Below are 25,092 nucleotides of genomic sequence, written 5' to 3' on the forward strand. Positions count from 1 at the left end.
TTCTTCCTCTGTAGGAATTTGACACTTAGATAATAATATGACTTCTGTCATCCATTGGCTTCTCCGCAGCCAGAGCTATATAAGCCCTGTACATGCTGTATACAAGCTGACAGCATTGGCTCAGCTGACAGGTAGACGCCATTTCTTATTTACAAAGGCAGCCACATTGAGAGAAAGGTAAGTCCATCCTGTTTTGTTGTGTGATGACTTTAAATGGTGGAATTCCATGGCCTTTATGCTGGACAGATTGTATGTTAACTGTCTAGTTGTTTACTGATTACTTTCTTTAATTATTACTTACTGAGTTTATTCCCAAAAATAAAGTTACCCGCTAGCCATTGGATATGGGATAGTTGTTGACCGCGGGGGGGGGGGGGGGGCTCCGACACCTAGAACTCAACTGATCCTGAATACGATGTTTTGGAACCCCGAGAACCATCTCATTCTGGATGGAGCATGCTTTGTTAATCCGCTCTATTAATTGTCTAAGGGACTGATGGAAAAAGCCAAGCACTGGGCTCAGAAGTCCCATACACACCTCTGCTGCATTCAGGACAAGGCTGAAGAGCCTCGTTCTCAGGGTTCTAGAACTACATTATAGAGACTCATGGGCATCTCAGTGGTCCAATGAGCAGGGCAGATCAAAGTATTGTAGTGCAGCTACGCAGGACCTCAATGCTGGCTATTGTGGATGACGTAGGACGCGTCAACCAGGCTTCAGAAGAAGGAGGACAAAGATGGACAAAAGAGGAGGCGCCGGTACCGGAGAACAGAGACACCCATCCGACCAATCTGCACCGCACTGCTCCTTAGTTGAGTATTATAAAGTGTTATTTTATGTTCTATACAGCGGCCTGGGCTTTTATATACAGCATGTGTTAGAATGCTGTATATACTGTAAGAGCCCACTGGTGGTAGCCGCAGCTTATAGGTCCCAAATCCGGTGACCAGTTCCCTGTAATCAAAACTCAGAGATAGAACTTTCAAGAACAGATATGTCCTTACACTTCAAATAAGGGAGGCCCCAATTTGGAATGTAGTCTTGAATATGGTTCTGAAACTCTGCCTTAGCAGCCTCAGAGGAATGTCTATCAATAGAATATAGAGAAGTGTAAGGCTATGTGCGCACAGTGCGTTTTTCGCGGCGTTTTTGCGCGTTTTTCGGGTGCGTTTTTGGCCTCAAAACTGCATGACTTTGCTTCCCCAGCAAAGTCTATGAGTTTTCAATTTTGCTGTCCGCACACAACTGTTTTTTTTTAAGCTGCGTTTTTGAGCTTAAAAAAAAATGGACATGTCAATTCTTTCCTGCGTTTTTCTGCGTTTTCCCCCCATGCAATGCATTGGAAAACCGCAGAAAAACGCAGAGATCAAAAACGCAGCCAAAAACGCACCAAATCGCGGTAAAAACGCATGCTTTTTTTGCCGCGGGTGCGTTTTTGTGCGTTTATAGCAGCCAATAATGCACAAAAACGCAGCGTCAAAAAACCGCAGTGTGTGAACTTGCCTTAAACTCCTGAAAGAAAGAGGAAATGTCCTCAGTTATAATAGCTTTACTACCCGAAGAGGTTCGGATCGAAGGAAAAAATCCCTGCAATTGCTAAATACTCACTGTTCTGGCGAGTGTTCTACTCCTTTTTTTTCCAAATTCGTAAAAGTGTCTTCTACATTTGGCCACGGAGCACTTAGCTCTATGAGATAATAGAGATCTCAACTCCTCTCCTTCTTGATGAGAAGAACTTTTGTATTGCAATCAGGAAGTCCGCTATGATGAGTTCCAAGTGTACGAATATCGGTGAGCAAATCATTGATTTCTGAAACTCTCTTCCTCTTTAGACAAGATCCACGTTTAATAAAGTTCCCCCTGACCACACATTTATGAGAATCCCAGATTATATTTAGAGCCATTCCCTCCGTAGAGTTGGTAGTGAAAAAGTGTGTTAGAGAGTTCTGGATTTTTTGGATAGTAGTCTGGTAATTTATTAAAGGGAATCTGTCACCAGGTTTTTGCTCCCCCATCTGAGAGCAGCATAATGTAGAGACAGAGACCCTCATTCTAACGATGTGTCACTTACTGAGCTGTTTGCTGTAATTTTGATAAAATCAATGTTTTCTTGCTGCAGATCTAGCAGGTATACAGAGCTCATGAATATGCTGCAGCACACCAAGTAGTCCTGTAATGATAATCTACTGCTGATTAAACTGTGATTTTATCAAGACTACAATAAGCAGCTTAGTAAGTGACACACTGGAATCAGGATCTCTGCCCCTACATTATGCTGCTGTCAGTTTAGGTAGCAAAAACCTTGTGCTAGATTCCCTTTAATGTCGTATTTAGTATACAATGCCCATGTCTGGGAATAAGATGAGACAATGAGAGAGTGAGAGTAACCAAAGCATGGTCTGAGAAAGAGATGCTATCAATTGAGACATTAACAAGTGAATGTAGTTTATTTTTCTAATCCGATTTGTGTGTGATGCATCAGCATTAGCTAGTCTAAGGGGTACTTTACACGTTGCGACATCGCTACCGAAATATCGTCGGGGTCACAGTTGTTGTGACGCACATCCAGCGCCAGTAGCGACATCGCAATGTGTAAATGCTAGGAGTGACGATGAACGAGCGCAAAACAGTCAAAAAATCGCTGATCTGTGTCACGTCGTTCATTTTCATAATGTCGCTCCTGCTGCAGATACGATGTTGTTTGTCGTTCCTGCGGCAGCACACATCGCTGTGTGTGAAGCCGCAGGAACGACAAACATCTCCTTACCTGCGTCCACCGTGAATGCGGAAGGGAGAAGGTGGGCGGGATGTTACGTCCCGCTCATCTCCGCCCCTCCGCTTCTATTGGCCGGCCGCTTAGTGACATCACGGTGACGTCGTGGTGAAGCCGAATGCACCTCCCCCTTGAAGGAGGGATTGTTCGGCAGTCACCGCGACGTCGCCGACGAGGTATTTGCGTGTGAAGCTGCCGTAGCGAACATTATCACAGCAATCACTAGATATCGCATGTGCGAAGGGGGCGAGTACTATCGCGCCGGACATCGCTAGCCGATGCTGGCGATGTCCCAACGTGTAAAGTACCCCTAAGTTGTGGAAGTGAGAAAAATATAGGCAAATATTACATTTATGGGATAACATAAATAAAAATTGACATGTGCATATGTATTCACCCCTTTTGCTATGAAGCCTCAAAAAAATTCTGATGCAAGCAATTAATTTCACAAGTCCCATGTTTAGTGAAAGGAAGTCCACCTGTGTGCAATCTAAGTGATCTGTGGTCTGTCAGTATATACACACTTTTTCTGAAAGGCCACTAAGGCCTTGTGCGCACTAGGCGTTTTTAGCGGCGTTTTTTACCGCGTTTTTGTGCTGAAAACGCAGTGACATTGCTTCCCCAGCAATGTCAATGGGTTTTCATAAGTGCTGTCTGCACACAGCGTTTTTTTTAGCTGCGTTTTTGTGGTGACCACAAAAACGCAGCATGTCAATTATTTCTGCGTTTTTCACTGCGTTTTTCACCCATTGAGTTCAATGAATGTTCAACAACGCAATGAAAAACGCATATAGCCGCGTTTCTATGACTAAAAACGCAGCTATAAACGCAAGGGGTGGGTACTACAGTGACGTGTACAGGAAGAGGATTCCTTCTGTTGGTAAACACAGAAGCATGAATCCTCCCGGTACCGTCACCGCTGCGTCCACAACCCGCCCGGTGCCATGTCAGCTCCGTGCGGCACCATGTCTGGGCGGGAGGTGGAGGCAGCGGCGAAAACCAAAGTGAACAGTAGAAAAAAAAAATGTCATATATACTCACCTGTCTGCAGGGTCCCGGTGCCATGCCCGCTCCCAGCCCCTGTCTCGGTACCGCCGCTCTGTGTGCAGTCTCCCCGGGGCAGGACCTTGCTTGCAGGACCTGGCGGTGGATCACCTGATGCAGTCACCTGACGCATCAGCTGATAGTAGTCTCGCCGGCTTTTTCGCGGCCGGCTATCAGCTGATCCTGCCGTCAGGGGAGTTCATCAGCTGATTACCGGCAGCTCCTGCAGCGATCGGACGGGATCAGACTCCTGTCCAATCGATCGCTCCAGGAGCTGCCGGTAATCAGCACAGCACATAAGTGAGTATTATTATTTTTTTTTTTCTACTGATGCATCTGCTGATTGTATAATCGGCTTTTATACAATCAGCTGATGTGTCACGTGATTCACGTAGTTTAACCTGACACATCATCTGATCGCTTTGCCTTCCAGCAAACCGATCAGATGATATTGGATCCGGATTGGACGGCGCGGGACCCTGACCCAGGATTACTGCGGAGGGGGGTTTATTTCAATAAAGATGGAGTCACTAATTGTGTTGTGTTTTATTTCTAATAAAAATATTTTTCTGTGTGTTGTGTTTTGGTTTTTTTTTATCATTACTAGAAATTCATGGTGGCCATGTCTAATATTGGCGTGACACCATGAATTTCGGGCTTAGGGCCAGCTGATAATATACAGCTAGCCCTAACTCCATTATTACCCGGCTAGCCACCCGGCTTCAGGGCAGCTGGAAGAGTTGGATACAGCGCCAGAAGATGGCGCTTCTATGAAAGCGCCATTTTCTGGGGTGGCTGCGGACTGCAATTCGCAGTGGGGGTGCCCAGAAATCTTGGGCACCCTGCACTGTGGATTCCAATCCCCAGCTGCCTAGTTGTACCCGGCTGGACTCAAAAATTAGGCGAAGCCCACGTCATTTTTTTTTTTTTAATTATTTCATGAAATTCATGAAATAATTAAAAAAAAAAAGGGCTTCTCTATATTTTTGGTTCCCAGCCGGGTACAAATAGGCAGCTGGGGGTTGGGGGCAGCCCGTACCTGCCTGCTGTACCCGGCTAGCATACAAAAATATGGCGAAGCCCATGTCATTTTTTTTTTCTTTTTGGGCAAAAAACTGCATACAGTCCTGGATGGAGGATGCTGAGCCTTGTAGTTCCGCAGCTGCTGTCTGCTCTCCTGCATACACTAGTGAATGGAGGATACTGAGCCTTGTAGTTCTGCAGCTGCTGTCTGCTCTCCTGCATACACTAGTTCTGCAGCTGCTGTCTGCTCTCCTACACACACTAGTGAATGGAGGATGCTGAGACTTGTAGTTCTGCAGCTGCTGTCTGCTCTCCTGCATACACTAGTTCTGCAGCTGTCTGCTCTCCTGCATACAATGAACATTTTGAAGAAGGAAATGACATCAGACCTTTTTTTTTTTTTTTTTCATCAACAATCTTTAATGGCATTGTGCACTGATTAAAAATGCAGTGAGCAAAAACGCAGCAAAAAACGCACCAAATCGCGGCAAAATGCGTTTTTGCCGCGTTTTTTTAGCCGCGGGTGCGTTTTTTGAGACAAAAACGCACATAAAAACGCAGCGTGAAAAAAACGCCTAGTGCGCACATACCCTAAGGCTGCAACATCATTAAAAAAGAAAGAAAATCGCCATAAAAATAACCCCTTCACGACCGGCCAATTTTTCGCTTTCCGTTTTTCTTTTTCGCCATTTTTTTTCTGAGAGACATAACTTTTTTATTTTTCAGTCAATATGGTCATCTGAGGGCTCATTTTTTGCGGAACGAGCTGTACTTTTAAATTAAACCATCAGTTTTACCATGTAGTGTACTAGAAAACGGCAAAAAAATTCCAAATGCAGAAAAATTGCAAAAAAAGTGCGATAGCACTATGGTTTTTGAGATATTTTATTCACTGTGTTCACTATATGGTAAAACTGATGTGTGGGTGTGATGCCTCAGGTCAGTGCGAGTTCGTAGACACCAAACATGTATAAGTTTACTTTTATATAAGGGGTTAAAAAAAAATCGGAAGTTTGTCCGAAAAAAGTGGCGCACGTTTTACGCCATCTTCCATGACCCGTAGCGTTCTCATTTTTCGGGATCTATGGCTCAATGACGGCTTATTTTTTGCGTCTCAAGCTGACGTTTTTAACGGTACCATTTTTGCGCAGATGCTACATTTTGATCGCCTCTTATTGCATTTTGCGCAAAAGTTGTGGCGACAAAAAAACATCGTTTTGGCGTTTGGATTTTTTTTGCTGCTACGCCGTATACTGATCAGATTAATTGATTTTATATTTTGATAGATCGGGCGTTTCTGAACGCGGCGATACCAAATGTGTGTATATTTTATTTTTTTAACCCTTTAATTTTCAATGAGGCGAATGGGGGGTGATTTGAACTTTTAGGTTTTTTTGTTTTTTTTTTTAAATTTTTTAAAACTTTTTTTTAACTTTTTTTTTTATTTTACTAGTCCCCCTAGGGGCTATTGCGATCAGCATTCCGATCGCTCTGCAGTATCTGCTGATCACAGCTACAAGGCTGTAAACAGCAGATACGCTCTCTTTCTCTTTTGCTGTGCCGCTGGCACAGCGAAAGTGAAAGCAAGTCAGGTGTAGTACAGGAGTCCTCACATGACCCTGTGCTACCATGACAACTATCGGAAGTCACGTGATCGTGTCACGTGACTTCCGGTATCGGGCGGTAAGTAAATGTTTACCGCGATCGCGCTTATAATGGCGCTGTCACATATTGACAGCGCCATATAAGGGGTTAAACGGCACGAGCAGATAACGATTCTGCTCGTGCCTAGCAGGCACACATCTCAGCTGTGAAAATTAGCTGAGATGTGTGCCGATCGCAGCATGAGGCTGCCGGCAGACCGCGGGCAGTAACATTATGACCGCAAGGACGTAATTTTACGGCCCGCGGTCGTTAAGGGGTTCATTAAACATTTAAAAGTTATAGAATTACCAATAAACAACCCTCTCTAGTAGTAAAGGGGCAAAACTTAGATAAATTACCAAACCTATGTGCCGCACTGGGAAAATCAGGGTGTCACAGAGGTTTGCATCCATGTTTTCGGTGCAGATCTCACTCTCCCTTGGGGAGTTTTCAACACAGTGACACACAACACCAGTGGGCGGAGCTGAGAGGTCTGGGAGGAAACTATATAGGGAGTTTCCAGTTTGCAGGCAGACGTCAGTCTGCAGGAAGCGTAGAGTCTGGAAGGAGCTCCTGTGTGGAGCTTGGGAGGAGGGGCAGTAAGGGCCTCAGGAATAGGCCAGCCGCTTGTGGGACCCGAAGTGTGCAACCCCCACCCCCCAAAAAAAATGAAAACCCCACCCACCGTCCCCTGGACGTGTTCTGCCTATGGCTAGCAGCATGTTGGCGGAGACCCAAACTGCTAATCAGTGCTGTCCATGGGAATCCGGGCCAAGTCCAAACCCGTGGAGGTACGGTTTGGCTTCACCCGCTGAACCGAACTTCCATGGGTTTTCGCATCTCTACTCTTGACCATGCCAAAGGTGCACATGGCCATCCTTATTAATACATTCATTTTATCCCATTGAGAACTTTTGGTTAATCCTGAAAAAGCATGAGTTCAGGTGTGTCAAGGGTGACAGATAGTCATGTGGTTTCTGGCAATAGAAGGTCACAGCATTTGGTTGCGCAAAATTCTCCCTGACTTTCTATTGTTCCTGCTGTTAGTATTCATTGCAATAGGTAGCTTTCCCGCTGGATATTCATCTCTCCCCCATCTGTAGAATCGCTGCTGAAGCTTTGCTGAACTCCTGCCTGAGTCATCTGTGGATAAGTAGTTCAGGCTTTTTCCTCCTTGTGTCTTCCTTTAGCGTTTAGTGGGGTTTAATAAGAGCTCATCCCATCCATTTCCTATTTAGGGTCCAGCACTAGGGATATCTATGGTTAGGTATCCGGCTCAGCGCATAGGTGCGGAACCTATCTAGGGTGGTGAGGGACCAGCAGTACGTTTGATCAGGGGTCACCCACTCCCCCTTTCCTAGACACAGGGTTTCCCTTTCCTTTCGTTGCTCGCTTGGTACTTCCCCGTACCTAGCATGACACTCCAAACACTGATTAGACAAGAATAGACCATCAATCAGGCTCTGATATCCAGCTGCCAGGGGCGAAGGGCAGAAATCTTGAAAAAGAAGGGACAACATTGTAAATATTAAGTCTTCGCATAAACTTGATGTATTTGTTAAAAAAAAAAGTTTAAAAACTTAGGAAATGTGTATAATTGTACTTCAGTAACCACAGAAATATCTGACAAAAAGATTGAAAAACACCGAAGGAGTTTTCTTTGTGGGAAGCAAAATTTGTCTCAGTCTTAAAACTTAGATAATGAATTCAATACATCTTGAATGGTTTTAATAAATGAACATATCTTTAAAAAAAATAATCTTAGCATATTTTATAACAATATAATTTTTAGGTTCAAAAGTTTGTGTTAAGTAATTGATTGCAGCGCGGTTGCTCAATGGTTAGAGCTTTAATTTTGCAACGCTGGGGTGTTGGATTCAATTCCCATCGAACACAATATCTTCAAGAAGTTTGTATGTTCTCACCGTGTTTGCGTGGTTGTCATCCCACACTCCAAAGACATAGTGATAGGGCTTTTAGATTGTGAGCCCCAATAGGGACAGTGATGACGTCTGTAAAGCTTCTACGGTTGTGACAGGGAAATATGGCGTACAACACAACACCAGGGGTACGCCAAGGCACTTTAACAATGGTGCGCCCTAGTACTAGTGAGGGGGAAGATGGACACCTCCTCCACTTACCTGCAATTGTACTCTGCATTCCTCGCCAACCCCTATAGAGGTTCCTCACCTGTCGCCGAGCAGGAACCTGAAGCCCTGAGTGACCCTACAATAGTCTTAGCTAGTGAGTGGACAGGTAAGGGACACTAGCCCCACCGCGGCACCAAAATAACACACGAGGGAAAGAAAAACAGACAGGGGGAAACACACCAACAGACTGCTGCAGTCAACAACAATACTGCAGCATACACAGCAACTTGAAGAGAGAGTTCCACGAGCTCCTTCCAACTCCAGGGACTGCATCCAAATGAGAGTGAATAAGCGGCACTCTCTACTGGGAGTAGAGGGTACATATAGGCAATGAATCACTCAGATGTTAGAATTCAGATAATATTACCCTTTATTGTCCCAAATATACATTCATTATGGCAGGAACTTTAAAGATAATCACTGGAAGACATTAATACTCTATGTACAAAGACTTTCGATCCAGGCCATCATCCTTCCTTCAGAATGTTCCAGCGGTATGCATCCTAGTAAAGCTCTCATTGTCCCATCAGCATTCACAGTATTTCTAAGCCATACCTGAAGTAACAGTGGATCCAGATTCTCTGGCCACTTCGGAAAGGATTTGCTTCCCTCTGTTTGTGTTTTCTTTTTTGTCTGATCTGTACGGTTTATATTTTCTTCATTGATTCAGTCCCCTGAAATATTTGTTAGTGGTTTTCTGAAATAATTATACCTGAACACCTAAATAATTCAGTGTTTGACTCGTTTTGCGCTCCGTAAACCATCTTTCCCTACGTTTCCAAAAAACCTCTATTAAATTATAGACCGGTATTACCTTACATTGTCTTTCAATTTGATCATATCATTGATTTATCATGAAATGATTCCCTGATCCCAAACTTTCTCTATAAAGTTCTTAATAATTTCTTCATAATTTATTCATTAGCCGTTCCTTCACAGTTACTGACTCCACCCCTGAGGATCTTGGCACCGCTTTCTCGGGGCAAAGTTCCAGTGAACGCTTCTTCTTGGGTCCTTTTCAGACTCAGAACCTCAGCTTGAAGTTGTGCTCTTCCCTCTTGCTCCTAAGCAAAATTTAAATGAGATTTTATTGGTACTTCCAATTATTTTTAAATATCTTTGGGAAGGAGTTCATATGTGAAACAAGGAAAGACAACATGACAGTTTTGTACAAATGATTTTGATTGGACCTCACATACAGTAGGTTTAACTGGATTTGAGTGCTACAAAAGTAGACACTTCAGTATTTGTAAAAAGATAAAAACTAGAGAATCAAGGAGCTCAAACAGCATCTTATTGGAGATACAGTGAAACCATAAGCAAAATCGTGCTCAACTGATGTAGTTGTCTAAGGGGTACTTCTCACATAGCGATATCGCTGCTGAGTCACGGTTTTTGTGACGCACCAGTGACCTCATCAGCGATCTCGCTGTGTGTGACACTGAGCAGTGATCTGGCCCCTGCTGTGAAATCGCTGCTCGCTACACACAGTGCTGGTTCATTTTTTGGACGTTGCTCTCCCGCTGTGAAGCACACATCGCTGTGTTTGACAGCGGAAGAGCAACAATCTGAATGTGCAGGGAGCCGGCTTCTGACAGCTGCGGAAGCTGGTAACCAAGGTACACATCGGGTAACCAAGCGAAGCGCTTTGCTTGGTTACCCGATATTTACCTTGGTTACTAGCGTACGCCGCTCTCAGGCTGCCAGTGTCGGCTTCTTACTTCCTGCACACGTAGCCGGAGTACACATCAGGTAAATAAGCAAAGCGGTTTGCTTATTAACCTGATGTGTACTCTGGCTAGGAGTGCAGGGAGCCAGCGCTAAGCGGTGTGCTCTGGTAACCAAGGTAAATATCGGGTAACCAAGCGAAGTGCTTTGCTTGGTTACCCGATATTTACCTTAGTTACCAAGCGCAGCATCGCTTCCACGCGTCGCTGCTGACTGGGGGCTGGTCGCTGGTGAGATCTGCCTGATTGACAGCTCACCAGCGACCATGTAGTGACGCACCAGCGATCCTGACCAGGTCAGATCGCTGGTGGGATCGCGGGCGCGTCGCTAAAGTGTGACAGTACCTTAAGACACAACCACTAAAAAGCTTAGAAATGGCTGCAGCAGCCCCGTGTATAATCAGCATCTGCGGTTGGATAGGAAGGGATTAATTCTGCTCTGCCAATGGAATGAAGGCAAAAGGGATATTCCTGAATTGTCATTTATTAGTCAATTTGTTTCGGAGTGCTCAGACTTCTTCATCAGGACATTCTTGTGATTGTCCTGATGAAGAAGTCTGAGCACTCCAAAACTCGTTGACTAATAAATCATAATACAGGATTATCTGCCATTGGTGAGTAAGGCTTGAAAGGCAGTCCTGTGGTGTCCAACTGTAGAAGGTCATAGTTTGGCTGCACAAACTGCTCCCTGACATTCTTAGTTGGTGTTAATCTGTTTCCCTTTAGTATCCTTTGAAGTTCTTCACTACAGATGAGCGATCGCGAGGTTCGGTTTTCGAACCAAACATCATCTCAAAAATCAGGGCTCAGATTCAGAGTTCGGATGCTTTACGTCCAAACTTAACTTGCGCGATCAATGCTGTGCTCAGGTATGATTTGTGCTCAGCCCTGTGCGTGCTGCTTGCGGTGTTTGAACTGCTTGCACTTGTAGTACCAACGGTGTGATTAGCTGTAGTGCATAACAAAAAAAGTTTGAAAAATTACGCCCAGCCTCTCCCAGAAGTCATCTGCTTATGGCTAACTGTATGTGCATGGAGACTAAAACTGCCAATCAGTGATTCTGTACATCCGCGGGCCAAGTTCAGACCAATGGAAATTTGGTTTGTTTGCTGCCAGCGAACCGAACCTCCAAAGGTTTGTTCATCTTTATTCCTCACCTTCAGCTGTTAATCAACAGTACTTCCCTTTGTGTGCTTAAATACCCTCATTCCCCCTGGATCTGTGCTGTTGATGGACTTAAAACCTATACAAGCTCTGGATGCTGGATGCCAGCAGGCAGCTTGCACTCATCTGAAGAAACATTGTTGTTCTTTGCTATACTTCTGCCTGAGTCATTTGGAGATAATTTGTTCATGTGCTTTCCCCTGTCTATTCCCTGTGTCTTATTTGGAGCTTAGTGGGGTTGACTAAGTGCGTATCTCACCCATTCCTCTACCTAGGGCTCAATTCTAGGGTCAACCTAAGATAAGGTATCCTGCTTGGCGCATAGGTGCGGAACCTATCCAGGGTGGTGAGGGAAGCCAGGGGCCAGCGATAGGTATCGTCAGTGGTCAACATCTCTCCCTTCCCTAGACACATGGTTTCTCTTCCCTTTCGCCGTTTGCTTGGTACTTCCCCGTACCTAGCTTGACAATATCTATTCTGTCTTCATTCCATCAGCAGCGCAGGATTAATCCCTTCCTCTCCAATGTCATATGTAAAAATTTGAGTATCTTCACATATCGATTGTGGGTACCTTGACCACTGTGATCCTTTATCACAGAATCCAGTTGTTCTCCATTTTTTCTGTTGTGCTAATTTATTTAGAGTGCATATGTCCAGTCAATACAATTTTGTTGTAAAATTAAAATAACCCAAACCTATGGATTTTGACTATAGAGCCTTAAATATTTCATATGATCCTACATGATGCCTGCAATTCCAATTGCTTCCGCAGAAAATACTATCTAAGGATAGGTTAAGTCTGAACTATTTTATAGTCCGTACATGGACAGCAATACCTGTATTGACTTCTGAACTAACTAACAGCTTCATAAGCATGTGAGGTTTAAAAGGCGATGCAGACTTGTGAATCCTAATATGCATGCAGTGCATGCGCTATCAGGAGTCTTCGATGCCAGGAGCAAATATGTGGTCATTTGCCGATTAGACGTGCGTTGCCTCGCTCAATAGAAGTGACTTGAGTGAGGCCGGAGAAGTCTAGTCGTAATCTTGCCGGAAGTATGCAAATCATATACTTGCAGTCAGACTGCCTACTCCCAGGGCCCGCATCGGAGAATCTTCACAGTACATGCGAGGTGTGAGGATTAACAAGTCTGCAGTCACATAGAGTGACTGCAGACATGCACCCCAAGGCCTGGAAATCCTTTTAAGTTCTGGTCAAAACATTGGTGGGTAGTATAGGTATTGTAGTCTACATACTGACCACGAAATTCAGCATTTTAAACCCGGCCTAATATGACATCTGATTGAGCTTGGCACATTTCCTTCAGATTGAGAACTACAGCACTCATTATATAGAGTTGAAAGCTTTAGAATTGTATTAAAACTATATATGGGAACACAATTTTTGTATATTTCAATGAGTTGTCCTATTTGGAAAACACAAGTCTATAGTAGGAATCACAAACTTCTCTCTGCACATAGGATTACTCTTTATACACTAGAACAACTGTGGTCTTTCCCTTGTGGTAGAAGCTAAGTACACAGGGGTTCCAAAAGCCGTACCCTTAATAAACAGCTTGTAATCGGGGGAGCACAAATTAAAATAGGCTCAAACTTCTTGACACACTCCACAAGGAGGGTAAGCCACAAAAGGTCATTGCTAAAGAAGCTGGCTGTTCACAGAGTGCTGTATCCAAGCATATTAATGGAAAGTTGAGTGGAAGGAAAAAGTGTGGTAGAAAAAGGTGCACAAGCAACAGGAAAACCGCAGCCTTGATAGGAAAATAATTTGTAATTTTTTTACCCTTTTAAGGTCTTCCTGAAGTTTCTTCAGCTTCATTTCCAGCTCTGTAACTTTGTCATTAAGATTTCTAGGAGAGAGATGACATTTTATGAGTACAGCAAATGTCATATTGACATCCAATGGTGTGAAATGCGTGGACCTGACAAATTAAGGTGTTTGCTGCTTACCCTGATGCTGCTGGGAGAGAGCTTTGAGCTCCCAAATCATTTTTTAAAGCTTGTACCTGTTCTGCAAGAACACACAAAGTTTAAGAAAAAAGTAATAATCTCCTTGTCACATACTCACACAAGTATCAGCATTGCTGGAAATATTTTATTACGTAGCATCACACTGGTATAAGCATGTGGCTTACAGACACATTAAACGCCCTATACAGTAGCAGTGTGATTATTAGCTTAACACTACCTTATCTTTTTGGACTGTGTGAGAGCTCATTTATGCTATGTGCACATAATGTATTTTTTGGATGGATTTCGCTACAGAACCCACCTGAAAAACCTATCAAACAATACTACAAAGAATGAACATATAGAAACCAAGGGAAAAATTGTGAAAACATACCCTGCTGTAACTAAATAAAAGCATAGTGCATATAAACATAGGGTACTTAGTAAACACTGTTTTTGATCAAAAAAAGCATAAAGCTATCCCACCAACGCCAAGGTGTACCCAGTTGGGATAGTACCTACACTCTCTAATATTAAAACCTTACCATGGGTCAAAAAAACTACATAAAAACAAAAAAGTGAGCCGGAGTATGAGATGGTATACATGGAGCTTGTGAGCTCATGTTCACACTGGCCATTAGACAAAGAGAAACCAAGGGAAAAATTGTGAAAACATACCCTGCTGTAACTAAATAAAAGCATAGTGCATATATACCATCTCATACTCCGGCTCACTTTTTTGTTTTTATGTAGTTTTTTTGTATTCAGTACAAATGGGGTGTGGCCCTCCCTCTTGGTGAGCTGGACATTTCATTCTGTGAATTCCCCTGACTGTGTGTGTCCTGTTGGGACCCGGTCGCTCTCAGCCCTTAGCCACATTGAGGCCTATTTTAGACCCATGGTAAGGTTTTAATATTAGAGAGTGTAGGTACTATCCCAACTGGGTACACCTTGGCGTTGGTGGGATAGCTTTATGCTTTTTTTGATCAAAAACAGTGTTTACTAAGTACCCTATGTTTATATGCACTATGCTTTTATTTAGTTACAGCAGGGTATGTTTTCACAATTTTTCCCTTGGTTTCTCTTTGTCTAATGGCCAGTGTGAACATGAGCTCACAAGCTCCATGTATACCATCTCATACTCCGGCTCACTTTTTTGTTTTTATAAAGAATGAACATATGCATTTCTAGGGAAAAATGACTTATTGTTCATATATTGAGGCTTTTGAACATCTTTTAACCCGGTTTCTAAAACTGCCAAGTGGTTAAAAGAAGTGACGGTTCCATCCTTCTGGTGGAATTTGCTCTGTACTTTGCAATACAAGCAAATAGGAGGATGCTCTAAAATCTTTTGGTGCATTTTACCATCAGCTTTGCTTAAAAAAGCTAGCTTTTCTTAATTATTTAGGGCTGTAAAAAAAACTACCCAAATATGTAAAAAGAAAAGTCACTAAAGATACTTCAGGAAAAAAAGCACAGTTTCTTGAAGCGTCTTCTGCTTGAAAAACTTGATGGTCTTGCCAGATTTTAAAAGACGTTATGTGCACATACTCGAAGGTGTATTGTCAGGTTTGAAAGTGGTCTTATATCCTTTGGATAGCAAATAACTTCTCGATTGCTGGGGTTTGATCGCTAGGATCCCAACTGATCGCAAGAACTGGAGGTCCATCATGCACACGACCACTACATTCAATCTTATGAGACTGCCAAAGACAGCTTATGAGACTGCCGAAGACAGCAAAGACCAGTATTTGGCACCTTTGGCACTCTGATTAAGAATTAATCAAATGTCCATGATTGACCATTTCTCAGTATTCGCTGAGATCCCAGTGGTCGGACCCCAGGAACTGATAAGTTATCGCCTATCCTATGGAAAAAAAAGTTAACTTTCAATCTTGAGATCACCGATTTAATAAACTACAAATTTGATTTCTTATTACAATAAATGTTGTCTATCTGTTCTGAGGTTTTAATATAAAGCAATGAGAAAAAAATATTTACTCCCCAACTTTAAGAATGCCCCAATATTGTATGTTTGTCACATCAAAAAAATGTCAGATTTTTCTGCAAATCGTTAGATTTAATATATAGCAAAGAAAAGATTTAGCACGTGTTTTTTTGTACATTTTGATAAAGAGACTAGGTAAGGCAGGGTTTCCACACTGCAGGAATAGGAAGCCCCAAAACTCTTTCACATTCGCAATTTTGTAGGTAATCCATCACCTCTAGGGCTCACTCACACAAGCATATACATCGGATGGGGACATTTTCCCTGCTAGTAGCTCCTAGTTAATTCACTCCACATGCTGCCGGTTTGTGACGACTCCCATCTCCTTTAAATAGTCACTTGATCCATCACCTGATGCTAGAATTAAAAAAAATCTATTCTGTTCTGACCATGTTTGGAGGGAGGAAGTATTAAGGAGCTTCTGGAGCTTTTGCTGTGGTTGTTCTTCTGTCTGGAGTCGTGTTGTCTGCAGTCTTGGTGTCTGGCAGCAGCCCTGTAGTTTTGTTATATCCTTTTTCTCTATTTCCCCCTGTCTGACTGTCACAGTTATCTTTCTGTTGTGGAGACTAGTGACAGGTTCTGGACCAGAGTCTGTTTGCCTTGAGACTCTGCAGTTTAAATGTATTTCCTTTCCTTTGGGGAGGAGAGGGTTAATGTCAGTTTTTCCTTGCCAACAAGCATTCTTATTGCCTTCCCAGATGTTTCCGGTTTGGACCACTCCCAGTCCCTATATACCCTCTGCTCCCAGTAGAGGGTGTCAGTTATTCTCTGATCTCACTTGCTTCTTGGCCTGGAGGTGGAAGGAGTCTTGGTGCAGCAGTCTTGGTGCAGCAGTCTGTTGTGTTTCCTCCTGGCTGTCTTTCCTTCCCTTGGTGTTTTATTAGTGCAGTAGTGGGGCTAGCATCCCTCACCTGCCAGCCAGTAGCCAGGGCTATTACAGGGTCTGCCACAGAATCCGGTATCCTGTTCGGTGACAGGTGCAGAACTTGTCTAGGAGTGCAGGGTACAGCTGCAGGTGAGTGAAGAAGGTCTTCACTCAGGGCTTAATTATGTTAAAGTGACCCCGGTGTACCCCTTGTGTTGAGGTGTGTCGACTCACATGGCACATTTGCTTGTCACCCCGCATGACACTTTCTACCTACCCTTGTATTTGATTATTATAGTGGTAAGACTAGTGCTCTCACCAGCCTTTTCACTAGCCAGGGCGAGTTTGGGCAAGCGAGGACCTAGATACGTGATCGCCGATGGGGTGAAATAATCTTTATAGGGACGTTAGAGAGTGCAGGGATCAGCCACAGGTTAGTGCAGGTGGTGATCTCACTCCCATCTCCCTAGCGCCAGGGCCCACCGTTATATTGTGTTCCCGGTGTATTCTATTCGTGGCGGCGCTTGTTGGGGGTTCCACTATATCTGGTGGAATCCCCAATAGCCACAGGGTGACAAGCAGAGAACATAAGCTCGCGTAACTCTAGCCTTACTAGCAATATCATGCTATTGCTGCAGCATGGAAACCCAGACTAAAATAACACCGTAATCTCCATTGTGAAAAAGAAGAAACCGATTATACAATTTTGAAAGAGGTCCTATCGGTTATTAGAATAACATTAAGGGTTTACTCACACTAGAATATAAAAAAATAGCTCCCATTCTCATACAGAAAAGGGGTCCAATTTTTTTTCTGACTTGCTGTCGGTATCCAATTAGTTTTTTTTACTCAGCAGCTATTATTCATTTACAATAATTGTTCTATGCAACAGAATTGTAATTTATCCATAAAATGCCACTAGGATAGTTTGTGTGGCATCAAATTTTTTTCTCAAACCCGAAGACTTGAATAGGTGAGTCTAGTCCGATTTACGCGTCCACTTGCAGCATGCTACAAGTTCTTCCTCAGTTGGAATGCAGCTGAGAAAAAAATTGCAGATCTGCATTGCCTCACTGCATGATATTGGTTTGAGTGCAATCCCTTTTTTTATCAGACTGCACCCGTCAAAGTTACACGCCAGTGTGAGCGTACACTAAAAGTAATATTAGATCAAATTCTAAGACTTTTCTCAAATACATGTCGTTAGCAAATATGATAATTTCCCTCGGTATTACAGGGACGCAGGTTTTATTCTCATTCTATGAGCGTGAGCTCAAACTCTTGTGAGGTTCTCTTCTGTAGGAGATACCATCTGTGATAGTGGGGGACAGGGCCGGCGCCAGCACCCGGCAAACCCGGTCAAATGCCGGGGCCCTGAGCTGCCGGGGGGGGCCCACTCGCGGTGGCAGGAGCACCGCTACTCAGGGGGGCACGGTGGCCGCGCTGTCACCGCCCCCCGCCGAGGATCGCGCTTTCAATTGCATCGGCATCGCAGGTGCCGATACAATTGAGAGCAATGATGAGAGAGTGAGCAGCGCGCTCTCTCTCTTATCATTCTCCCCGCTGTGACTATCTGCGTTCTGACAGCTCTGCAGAGGACCGCGGTGATGTCATCACTGCGTGCCTGCTGAGAGGTCAGAGCGAGTGACAGCAATGGACGACGCGCCGAGGAGACCGGATCAGCGGGGGAACGAGGAGAAGTGAGCCGCCCCTCTACTGACACTGGGCTCCCCTGACTCACAGGCCGACCACTACACAGCGGCACTAGTACACATAGGGGCCCAGCAGCCGCTCTGCAGAGCCGGCTGCCGGGCCCCTATGTGTAGTGCCGCTGTGTAGTGGGCGACAATGCGACCGTCAGGGGGCCGGCCTGTGAGTCAGGGGAGCCCAGTGTCAGTAGAGGGGCCCCTGACCTGGAGAGGCCCACCAGCCGTTTCTGAGCTGCAGGAGTGCTCCTGACCTGCACAAAAGACGGAATAAGCCATCCTGCAGGACCTGCGATGATGTCACTCCCATGTGACTGTGAGGGAGGAGACACAGGATGCCGGCAGAAAGCAAGAGATGCTGAATCCTGAAGGAGATTTGGACACATGATGACTGGTAATAAGAAAAGAGGGGACATGAGGGGAAAGGGGGCTGCAGGGTGAGTGGCATATGAGGGCTGCAGACTGTGACAGAAGGATGGGAAGGGGTGCAGAGTGTTTGAGAGGGGTAAGTTGGGGTACAGGCAGGGTGAGATATGTGGGCAGGGTGTGTGTGATATGGGGGTGTAGTGTGTGTGATCTGGGGGGTGCAGGCTGTATGGGGAGCAGGGTGTGTGAGATATGGGGGTGTAGTATGTGATATGGGGGTGCAGGCTGTATGGGGAGCAGGGTGTGTGAGATGTGGGGGTGTAGTGTGTATGATATGGGGGTGCAGGCTGTATGGGGAGCAGGGTGTGTGAGATATGGGGGTGCAGTATGTGATATGGGGGTGCAGGCTGTATGGGGAGCAGGGTGTGTGACATATGGGGATGTAGTGTGTGTGATCTTGGGGGGTGCATGCTGTATGGGGAGCAGGGTGTGTGAGATATGGGGGTGTAGTGTGTGTGATATGGGGGTGCAGGCTGTATGGGGAGTAGGGTGCGTGACATATGGGGGTGTAGTGTGTGTGATATGGGGGTGCAGGCTGTATGAGGAGCAGGGTGTGTGACATATGGGGGTGTAGTGGGTGTGATCTGGGGGGTGCAGGCTGTATGGGGAGCAGGGTGTGTGAGATATGGGGGTGTAGTGTGTGTGATATGGGGGTGCAGGCTGTATGGGGAGCAGGGTGTGTGAGATATGGGGGCAGGGGAGTAACTACCGCGGTCGCAGGGGTCGGAAGGAAAAGACAGGTACTTGTTTTTTTTATTTTGCTGGCTGCATGACACATGATGCCTGGGGGTGCTGGCTGCATGATACATGGAGGTCTATGGGACTACATAATAAACATGAAGGACACCTTATACATGGACTAGGGGTGCATTATACATGGAGGAGTATCGGGCTGCATAATACAAAATGAAGGACACCTTATACATGGAATATAGGGGTGCATTATACATGGAGGAGTATGGGGCTGCATAATACAATATGATGATTTATGGCACTACATTATAATACATATAGGACAATGGGGGCTACACTATAATATATGGAGGAATATGGAGGCTACCTTATACATGGACTATGGGTGTGCGTTATAAAACTGGAGGCCTATGTGGTGCAGTATAATATATGGAGGACTATGTGGTGCAGTATAATATATGGAGAACTATGGGGTGCAGTATAATATATGGAGAACTATGGGGTGAATTATAATGCATGGAGAACTTTGGGGAAATGCATTGTAATACATGGAGAACTACAGTTAGGTCCAGAAATATTTGGACAGTGACACAAGTTTTGTTATTTTAGCTGTTTACAAAAACATGTTCAGAAATACAATTATATATATAATATGGGCTGAAAGTGCACACTCCCAGCTGCAATATGAGAGTTTTCACATCCAAATCGGAGAAAGGGTTTAGGAATCATAGCTCTGTAATGCATAGCCTCCTCTTTTTCAAGGGACCAAAAGTAATTGGACAAGGGACTCTAAGGGCTGCAATTAACTCTGAAGGCGTCTCCCTCGTTAACCTGTAATCAATGAAGTAGTTAAAAGGTCTGGGGTTGATTACAGGTGTGTGGTTTTGCATTTGGAAGTTGTTGCTGTGACCAGACAACATGTGGTCTAAGGAACTCTCAATTGAGGTGAAGCAGAACATCCTGAGGCTGAAAAAAAAGAAAAAATCCATCAGAGAGATAGCAGACATGCTTGGAGTAGCAAAATCAACAGTCGGGTACATTCTGAGAAAAAAGGAATTGACTGGTGAGCTTGGGAACTCAAAAAGGCCTGGGCGTCCACGGATGACAACAGTGGTGGATGATCGCCGCATACTTTCTTTGGTGAAGAAGAACCCGTTCACAACATCAACTGAAGTCCAGAACACTCTCAGTGAAGTAGGTGTATCTGTCTCTAAGTCAACAGTAAAGAGAAGACTCCATGAAAGTAAATACAAAGGGTTCACATCTAGATGCAAACCATTCATCAATTCCAAAAATAGACAGGCCAGAGTTAAATTTCCTGAAAAACACCTCATGAAGCCAGCTCAGTTCTGGAAAAGTATTCTATGGACAGATGAGACCAAGATCAACCTGTACCAGAATGATGGGAAGAAAAAAGTTTGGAGAAGAAAGGGAACGGCACATGATCCAAGGCACACCACATCCTCTGTAAAACATGGTGGAGGCAACGTGATGGCATGGGCATGCATGGCTTTCAATGGCACTGGGTCACTTGTGTTTATTGATGACATAACAGCAGACAAGAGTAGCCGGATGAATTCTGAAGTGTACCGGGATATACTTTCAGCCCAGATTCAGCCAAATGCCGCAAAGTTGATCGGACGGCGCTTCATAGTACAGATGGACAATGACCCCAATCATACAGCCAAAGCTACCCAGGAGTTCATGAGTGCAAAAAAGTGGAACCTTCTGCAATGGCCAAGTCAATCACCAGATGTTAACCCAATTGAGCATGCATTTCACTTGCTCAAATCCAGACTTAAGACGGAAAGACCCACAAACAAGCAAGACCTGAAGGCTGCGGCTGTAAAGGCCTGGCAAAGCATTAAGAAGGAGGAAACCCAGCGTTTGGTGATGTCCATGGGTTCCAGACTTAAGGCAGTGATTGCCTCCAAAGGATTCGCAACAAAATATTGAAACTAAAAATTTTTTTTGGGTTTGGTTTATTTGTCCAATTACTTTTGACCTCCTAAAATGTGGAGTGTTTGTAAAGAAATGTGTACAATTCCCACAATTTCTATCAGATATTTTTGTTCAAACCTTCAAATTAAACGTTACAATCTGCACTTGAATTCTGTTGTAGAGGTTTCATTTCAAATCCAATGTGGTGGCATGCAGAGCCCAACTCGCGAAAATTGTGTCACTGTCCAAATATTTCTGGACCTAACTGTATGGGGGTACATTCTAATATATCAAGGGTTATGTGGGACCCTTTATATTATACGGAAGGCTATGTGGGGGCCATTATAGTATTTGGAGATCTATATACAAGGGGGGACAAAGATACAAGTATGGGATGGAAATGTTTTGTCCTGAGTGAAAAAGGCTCTTTCCCTCAGCACCCAGCTTTCCCATGCTCTGCTGTACATCTCTCAGCACCCAGCTTTCCCATGCTCTGATATGGGAAAGCTGGGTGCTGAGGGAAAGATGTATATCAGAGCATGGGGAAGCTGGGTGCTGAGGACAAGATGGATATCAGAACATGGGAAAGCAGGGTACTGATAGAGGGATTTCAGATCATGGGAAACCTGGGTGCTGAGGGTAAGAGCCAAGTGTCAGCGTCATTATCCTGTACCCCAAGTGTCAGTGTCATTATTCCGTACCCTAAGTCTCGGTGTACGTGGAGGGGGGCCCCGGTCCAAATTTTGCACCAGGGTCCATCAAACTCTAGTTACGCCACTGAGTATTAATCACTGTATTCTACATGAGCATGAGGGTGCCTACTGCTATCTGACTCTGCACTGTGCTGTATACAGGCTGTGCTATATACAAGCTGTATGCTACATGAGGGTGCCTATTGCTATCTGGCTCTGCACTGTGCTATATACAGGCTGTGCTATATACAAGCTGTATGCTACATGAGGGTGCCTAATGCTATCTGGCTCTGCACTGTGCTGTCTGGGTCTGCACTGTACTATATAGGTCTGTGTACTACATGAGGATACCTAATGCTATCTGGCTCTGCACTGTGCTATATAGGTGCTGTGTACTATATGAGGGTGCCTAATGCTATCTGGCTCTGCACTGTGGTATATAGGGGCTGTATACTACATGAGGGTGCCTAATGCTATCTGGCTCTGCACTGTGGTATTTAGGGGCTGTATACTACATGAGGGTGCCTAATGCTATATGTGTCTGCATTGTGCTATATGTGGGCTGTATACAACATGAGGGTGCCTATTGCTATCTGGGTCTGCATTGTGCTATAAGTGGGCTATATACTACATGAAGGTGCCTAATGCTATATGTGTCTGCATTGTGCTATATGTGGGCTGTATACTACATGAAGGTGCCTAATGCTATCTAGGTCTGCATTGTGCTATATGGGGGCTGCTTAATGTTATATGGGGGCTGCATAGTGCATATGGGGGCTTCATAATACTATATGGAGGACAATGGGGGCTGCAAACTACTATACCCCCAGAGTTGTATGTCCCCTCCACCCAGGTGCTGTATACCCCCTCACAGCTGTATGTCCCCCCCCCACCCCAGAGCTGTATACCCCCAGAGCTGCATGTCACCCCCCACCTCACAGCTGTTTGTCCCCCCCACCTCAGTCACTGCCCTCCTCTAGAGCTGTATGCCCCCCATTGCTGTATACCCCTTTCCTCAGTAATATATATTCCCCCAGTAATGTGTTTGTCCCCAGCCTCTCTTGTGATGTATATACAGCAGTGTTAGTGTGCTCTATGTGTGGCCATGTCTGTTAGACAAGCCGGGAGGTGAATGAGGCTGTTGCCGGCTTCCCAATATTAGAAATATATATACAGGATAAATATATAAAAATAATGTGTGTGTGTGTGTGTGTGTGTATGATGTGTATCTATGTATGTCAGTGTATATGACTGTCTAGATTTATGTCTATTTATGTGTTTTTGTGAATTTCTCTTTAAATAAGTATGCGTACGGATGCCTGTATGTGTATGTATCTGTGCATGTCTATGTGTGGATGGGGCCCACTGATACTCTTTCGCCCAGGGCCCACAAAAACCTGGAGCCGGCCCTGGTGGGGGATATTCTATTCATCTCTTGAATGGTGAATGGAGCTTTGTGTTGAGATCTTGAAATCTGGCAAGATTTCTCCTATTTTACCATTTTGTTGTTTCACTGGTGCATAGAATATTTTTCTCAAAAATTCTTAAAGCAAGAATTCAAAAATGCATCGCAGTAGGCAGCAAATTAGTACAACTCAAAATTTAGTGAAATTTTTCCTTACCCCCAAACAGGAGCTTAAATTTTACTTCATACTGAACATTGTTATTTATTAGCCATGTAAGAAGATATCCCTATGTATGCAGCGCAGATAAACGATGACAATTCGGCTTATTCTAAAGGGTTAATCTACAAGAAGAGGACATAGCTGCTTGTAAATGGTAAATCTAATAAAAGGAGGACACAGCAGCTTGTAAAAGGTTCATTTAAGTCTCTCACTACAGATTAACTACATGAACACAGACCCAGTAAACTGTAAGGGTACATGCCCACGATGAGTTTACCTTGCACTTTGACACTAAATATGTTCACGGAGTCTAAAACGCAGCGTTTTACAGTACAAGCAAAGTGGATGGGATTAATAGAAATCTCATGTCCTCTGTCCTTCTATTTTACGCTGCATAGACTCAGTAGTGGTGCGTTTTTCTAAGGAGCAGCATGTCATTGCTCTTGCAGGTACGCTGAGTCTTCTAAGCGGAATTTCCCGTATACTTAACATTAGATGTGGAAATTCCACAGGTAAAAAACACACATGCGATTTTGGTGTGTTCATGAAGCTGAAACACATCAAAAATGCATGTAATCCCCACCAAATGATATCAACACCGGGAGGTTTATTTAAAGGGTGACAACTAGTGTTGAGCGGACCCGAACTGTAAAAATCTGGATCCACGCTGTTTCAGCGTCCGATTCGGGTCAGACCCGAACCCGGGAATCTGGCTGCAGAATCCGGATTCAGGGGTTTTTTTTCTCTCTCTCCCTGAATTCCACGCACCATTGTCATATATGGGGCTGGATTCCGGATCGGATCCGGACTACTTTACCAACCCACACCGGATCCGCCGAATCCGGATTATTGACAATCTGCTCAACTCTAGTGACAACCAAACGGAGACAAAAAAGCAGCGTAAAAAATGCATTAAAAACAATAAAGAACGCAGACAAAATGCAATTAAAATGATGCAAATAAACTAAGGTGCAGAGATTCTGCAGCGTCAAAAATTCAATGGATCCATGATCGTGGGACCATAGCCTAAAAGGTTTTTTCATTGTTGCAGCTTCTAGCCTCCTCCCACTGATTCTTCATAACACGCAGGGATACATCTTACATATTTTCTAATAAAACAACATCCAGTATGAAGAAAGAAAACAGGTCAGATCTGCACACTTACATTCCTCCCAAAAAGTGGTATCTCCCAACTCAGAAGCAGAAAGTCTCACACAGCTGTCAAATAGTAAGACAGTGGAGAGCCACCTTCAATCAATCCTGTTCTTTAAGGGCCAAAGCTTTCATCACGACATTTCTTTAGTTTTTATAATTAAATATATTTGAGAAAGGTTTTATAGTTTGGTTTCTTATCACTTTATATTGTATTCCAGGAGATGATTAGTTCCCTTTAATTGCGATACAACTTATCATTTGTTTTGTGCATCACTTTTTTGGCAGAACGGTATTGGAACCTTATGTCAATAGGGGTCATGTGGGGGAGTAAATACTTTTTCAAAGCAGTGTAAAAATAAAATTGTGTGTAAATACTATTCTTTCTAAGATATTAAAAATATTTCTTGATGTTTTCTAGTTTACTGTTTAATTCATTTGGTGGAATTCAGACATTAAAGGGTAGCAAGCAAAACAAAATGTTACG

At 44.1% G+C, this 25,092-nt stretch overlaps 1 protein-coding gene across 4 annotated transcripts in view; it reads right to left on the reverse strand.

The window, feature by feature from the left end:
• Positions 1–8,987: 8,987 nt before the first annotated feature.
• SIPA1 (signal-induced proliferation-associated 1) overlaps positions 8,988–25,092 on the reverse strand; it is a 134,967-nt gene continuing 118,862 nt past the window's right edge. For 3 of the 4 annotated variants that reach the window (XM_075326200.1, XM_075326199.1, XM_075326201.1), the window contains exons 13-15: positions 13,498–13,558; positions 13,331–13,397; positions 8,988–9,699 (exon numbers count right to left, since the gene is read on the reverse strand). In XM_075326200.1, coding sequence (XP_075182315.1) covers positions 9,550–9,699; positions 13,331–13,397; positions 13,498–13,558 — 278 coding nt within the window. In that variant the 3' untranslated portion in view covers positions 8,988–9,549. The remainder of the gene's footprint in view (positions 9,700–13,330; positions 13,398–13,497; positions 13,559–25,092) is intronic. The other variant, XM_075326202.1, reaches the window with a different exon arrangement.

Source organism: Anomaloglossus baeobatrachus, chromosome 10 (genome assembly GCF_048569485.1).
Source record: "Anomaloglossus baeobatrachus isolate aAnoBae1 chromosome 10, aAnoBae1.hap1, whole genome shotgun sequence".
In the NCBI taxonomy this organism is placed as follows: Eukaryota; Metazoa; Chordata; class Amphibia; order Anura; family Aromobatidae; genus Anomaloglossus; species Anomaloglossus baeobatrachus.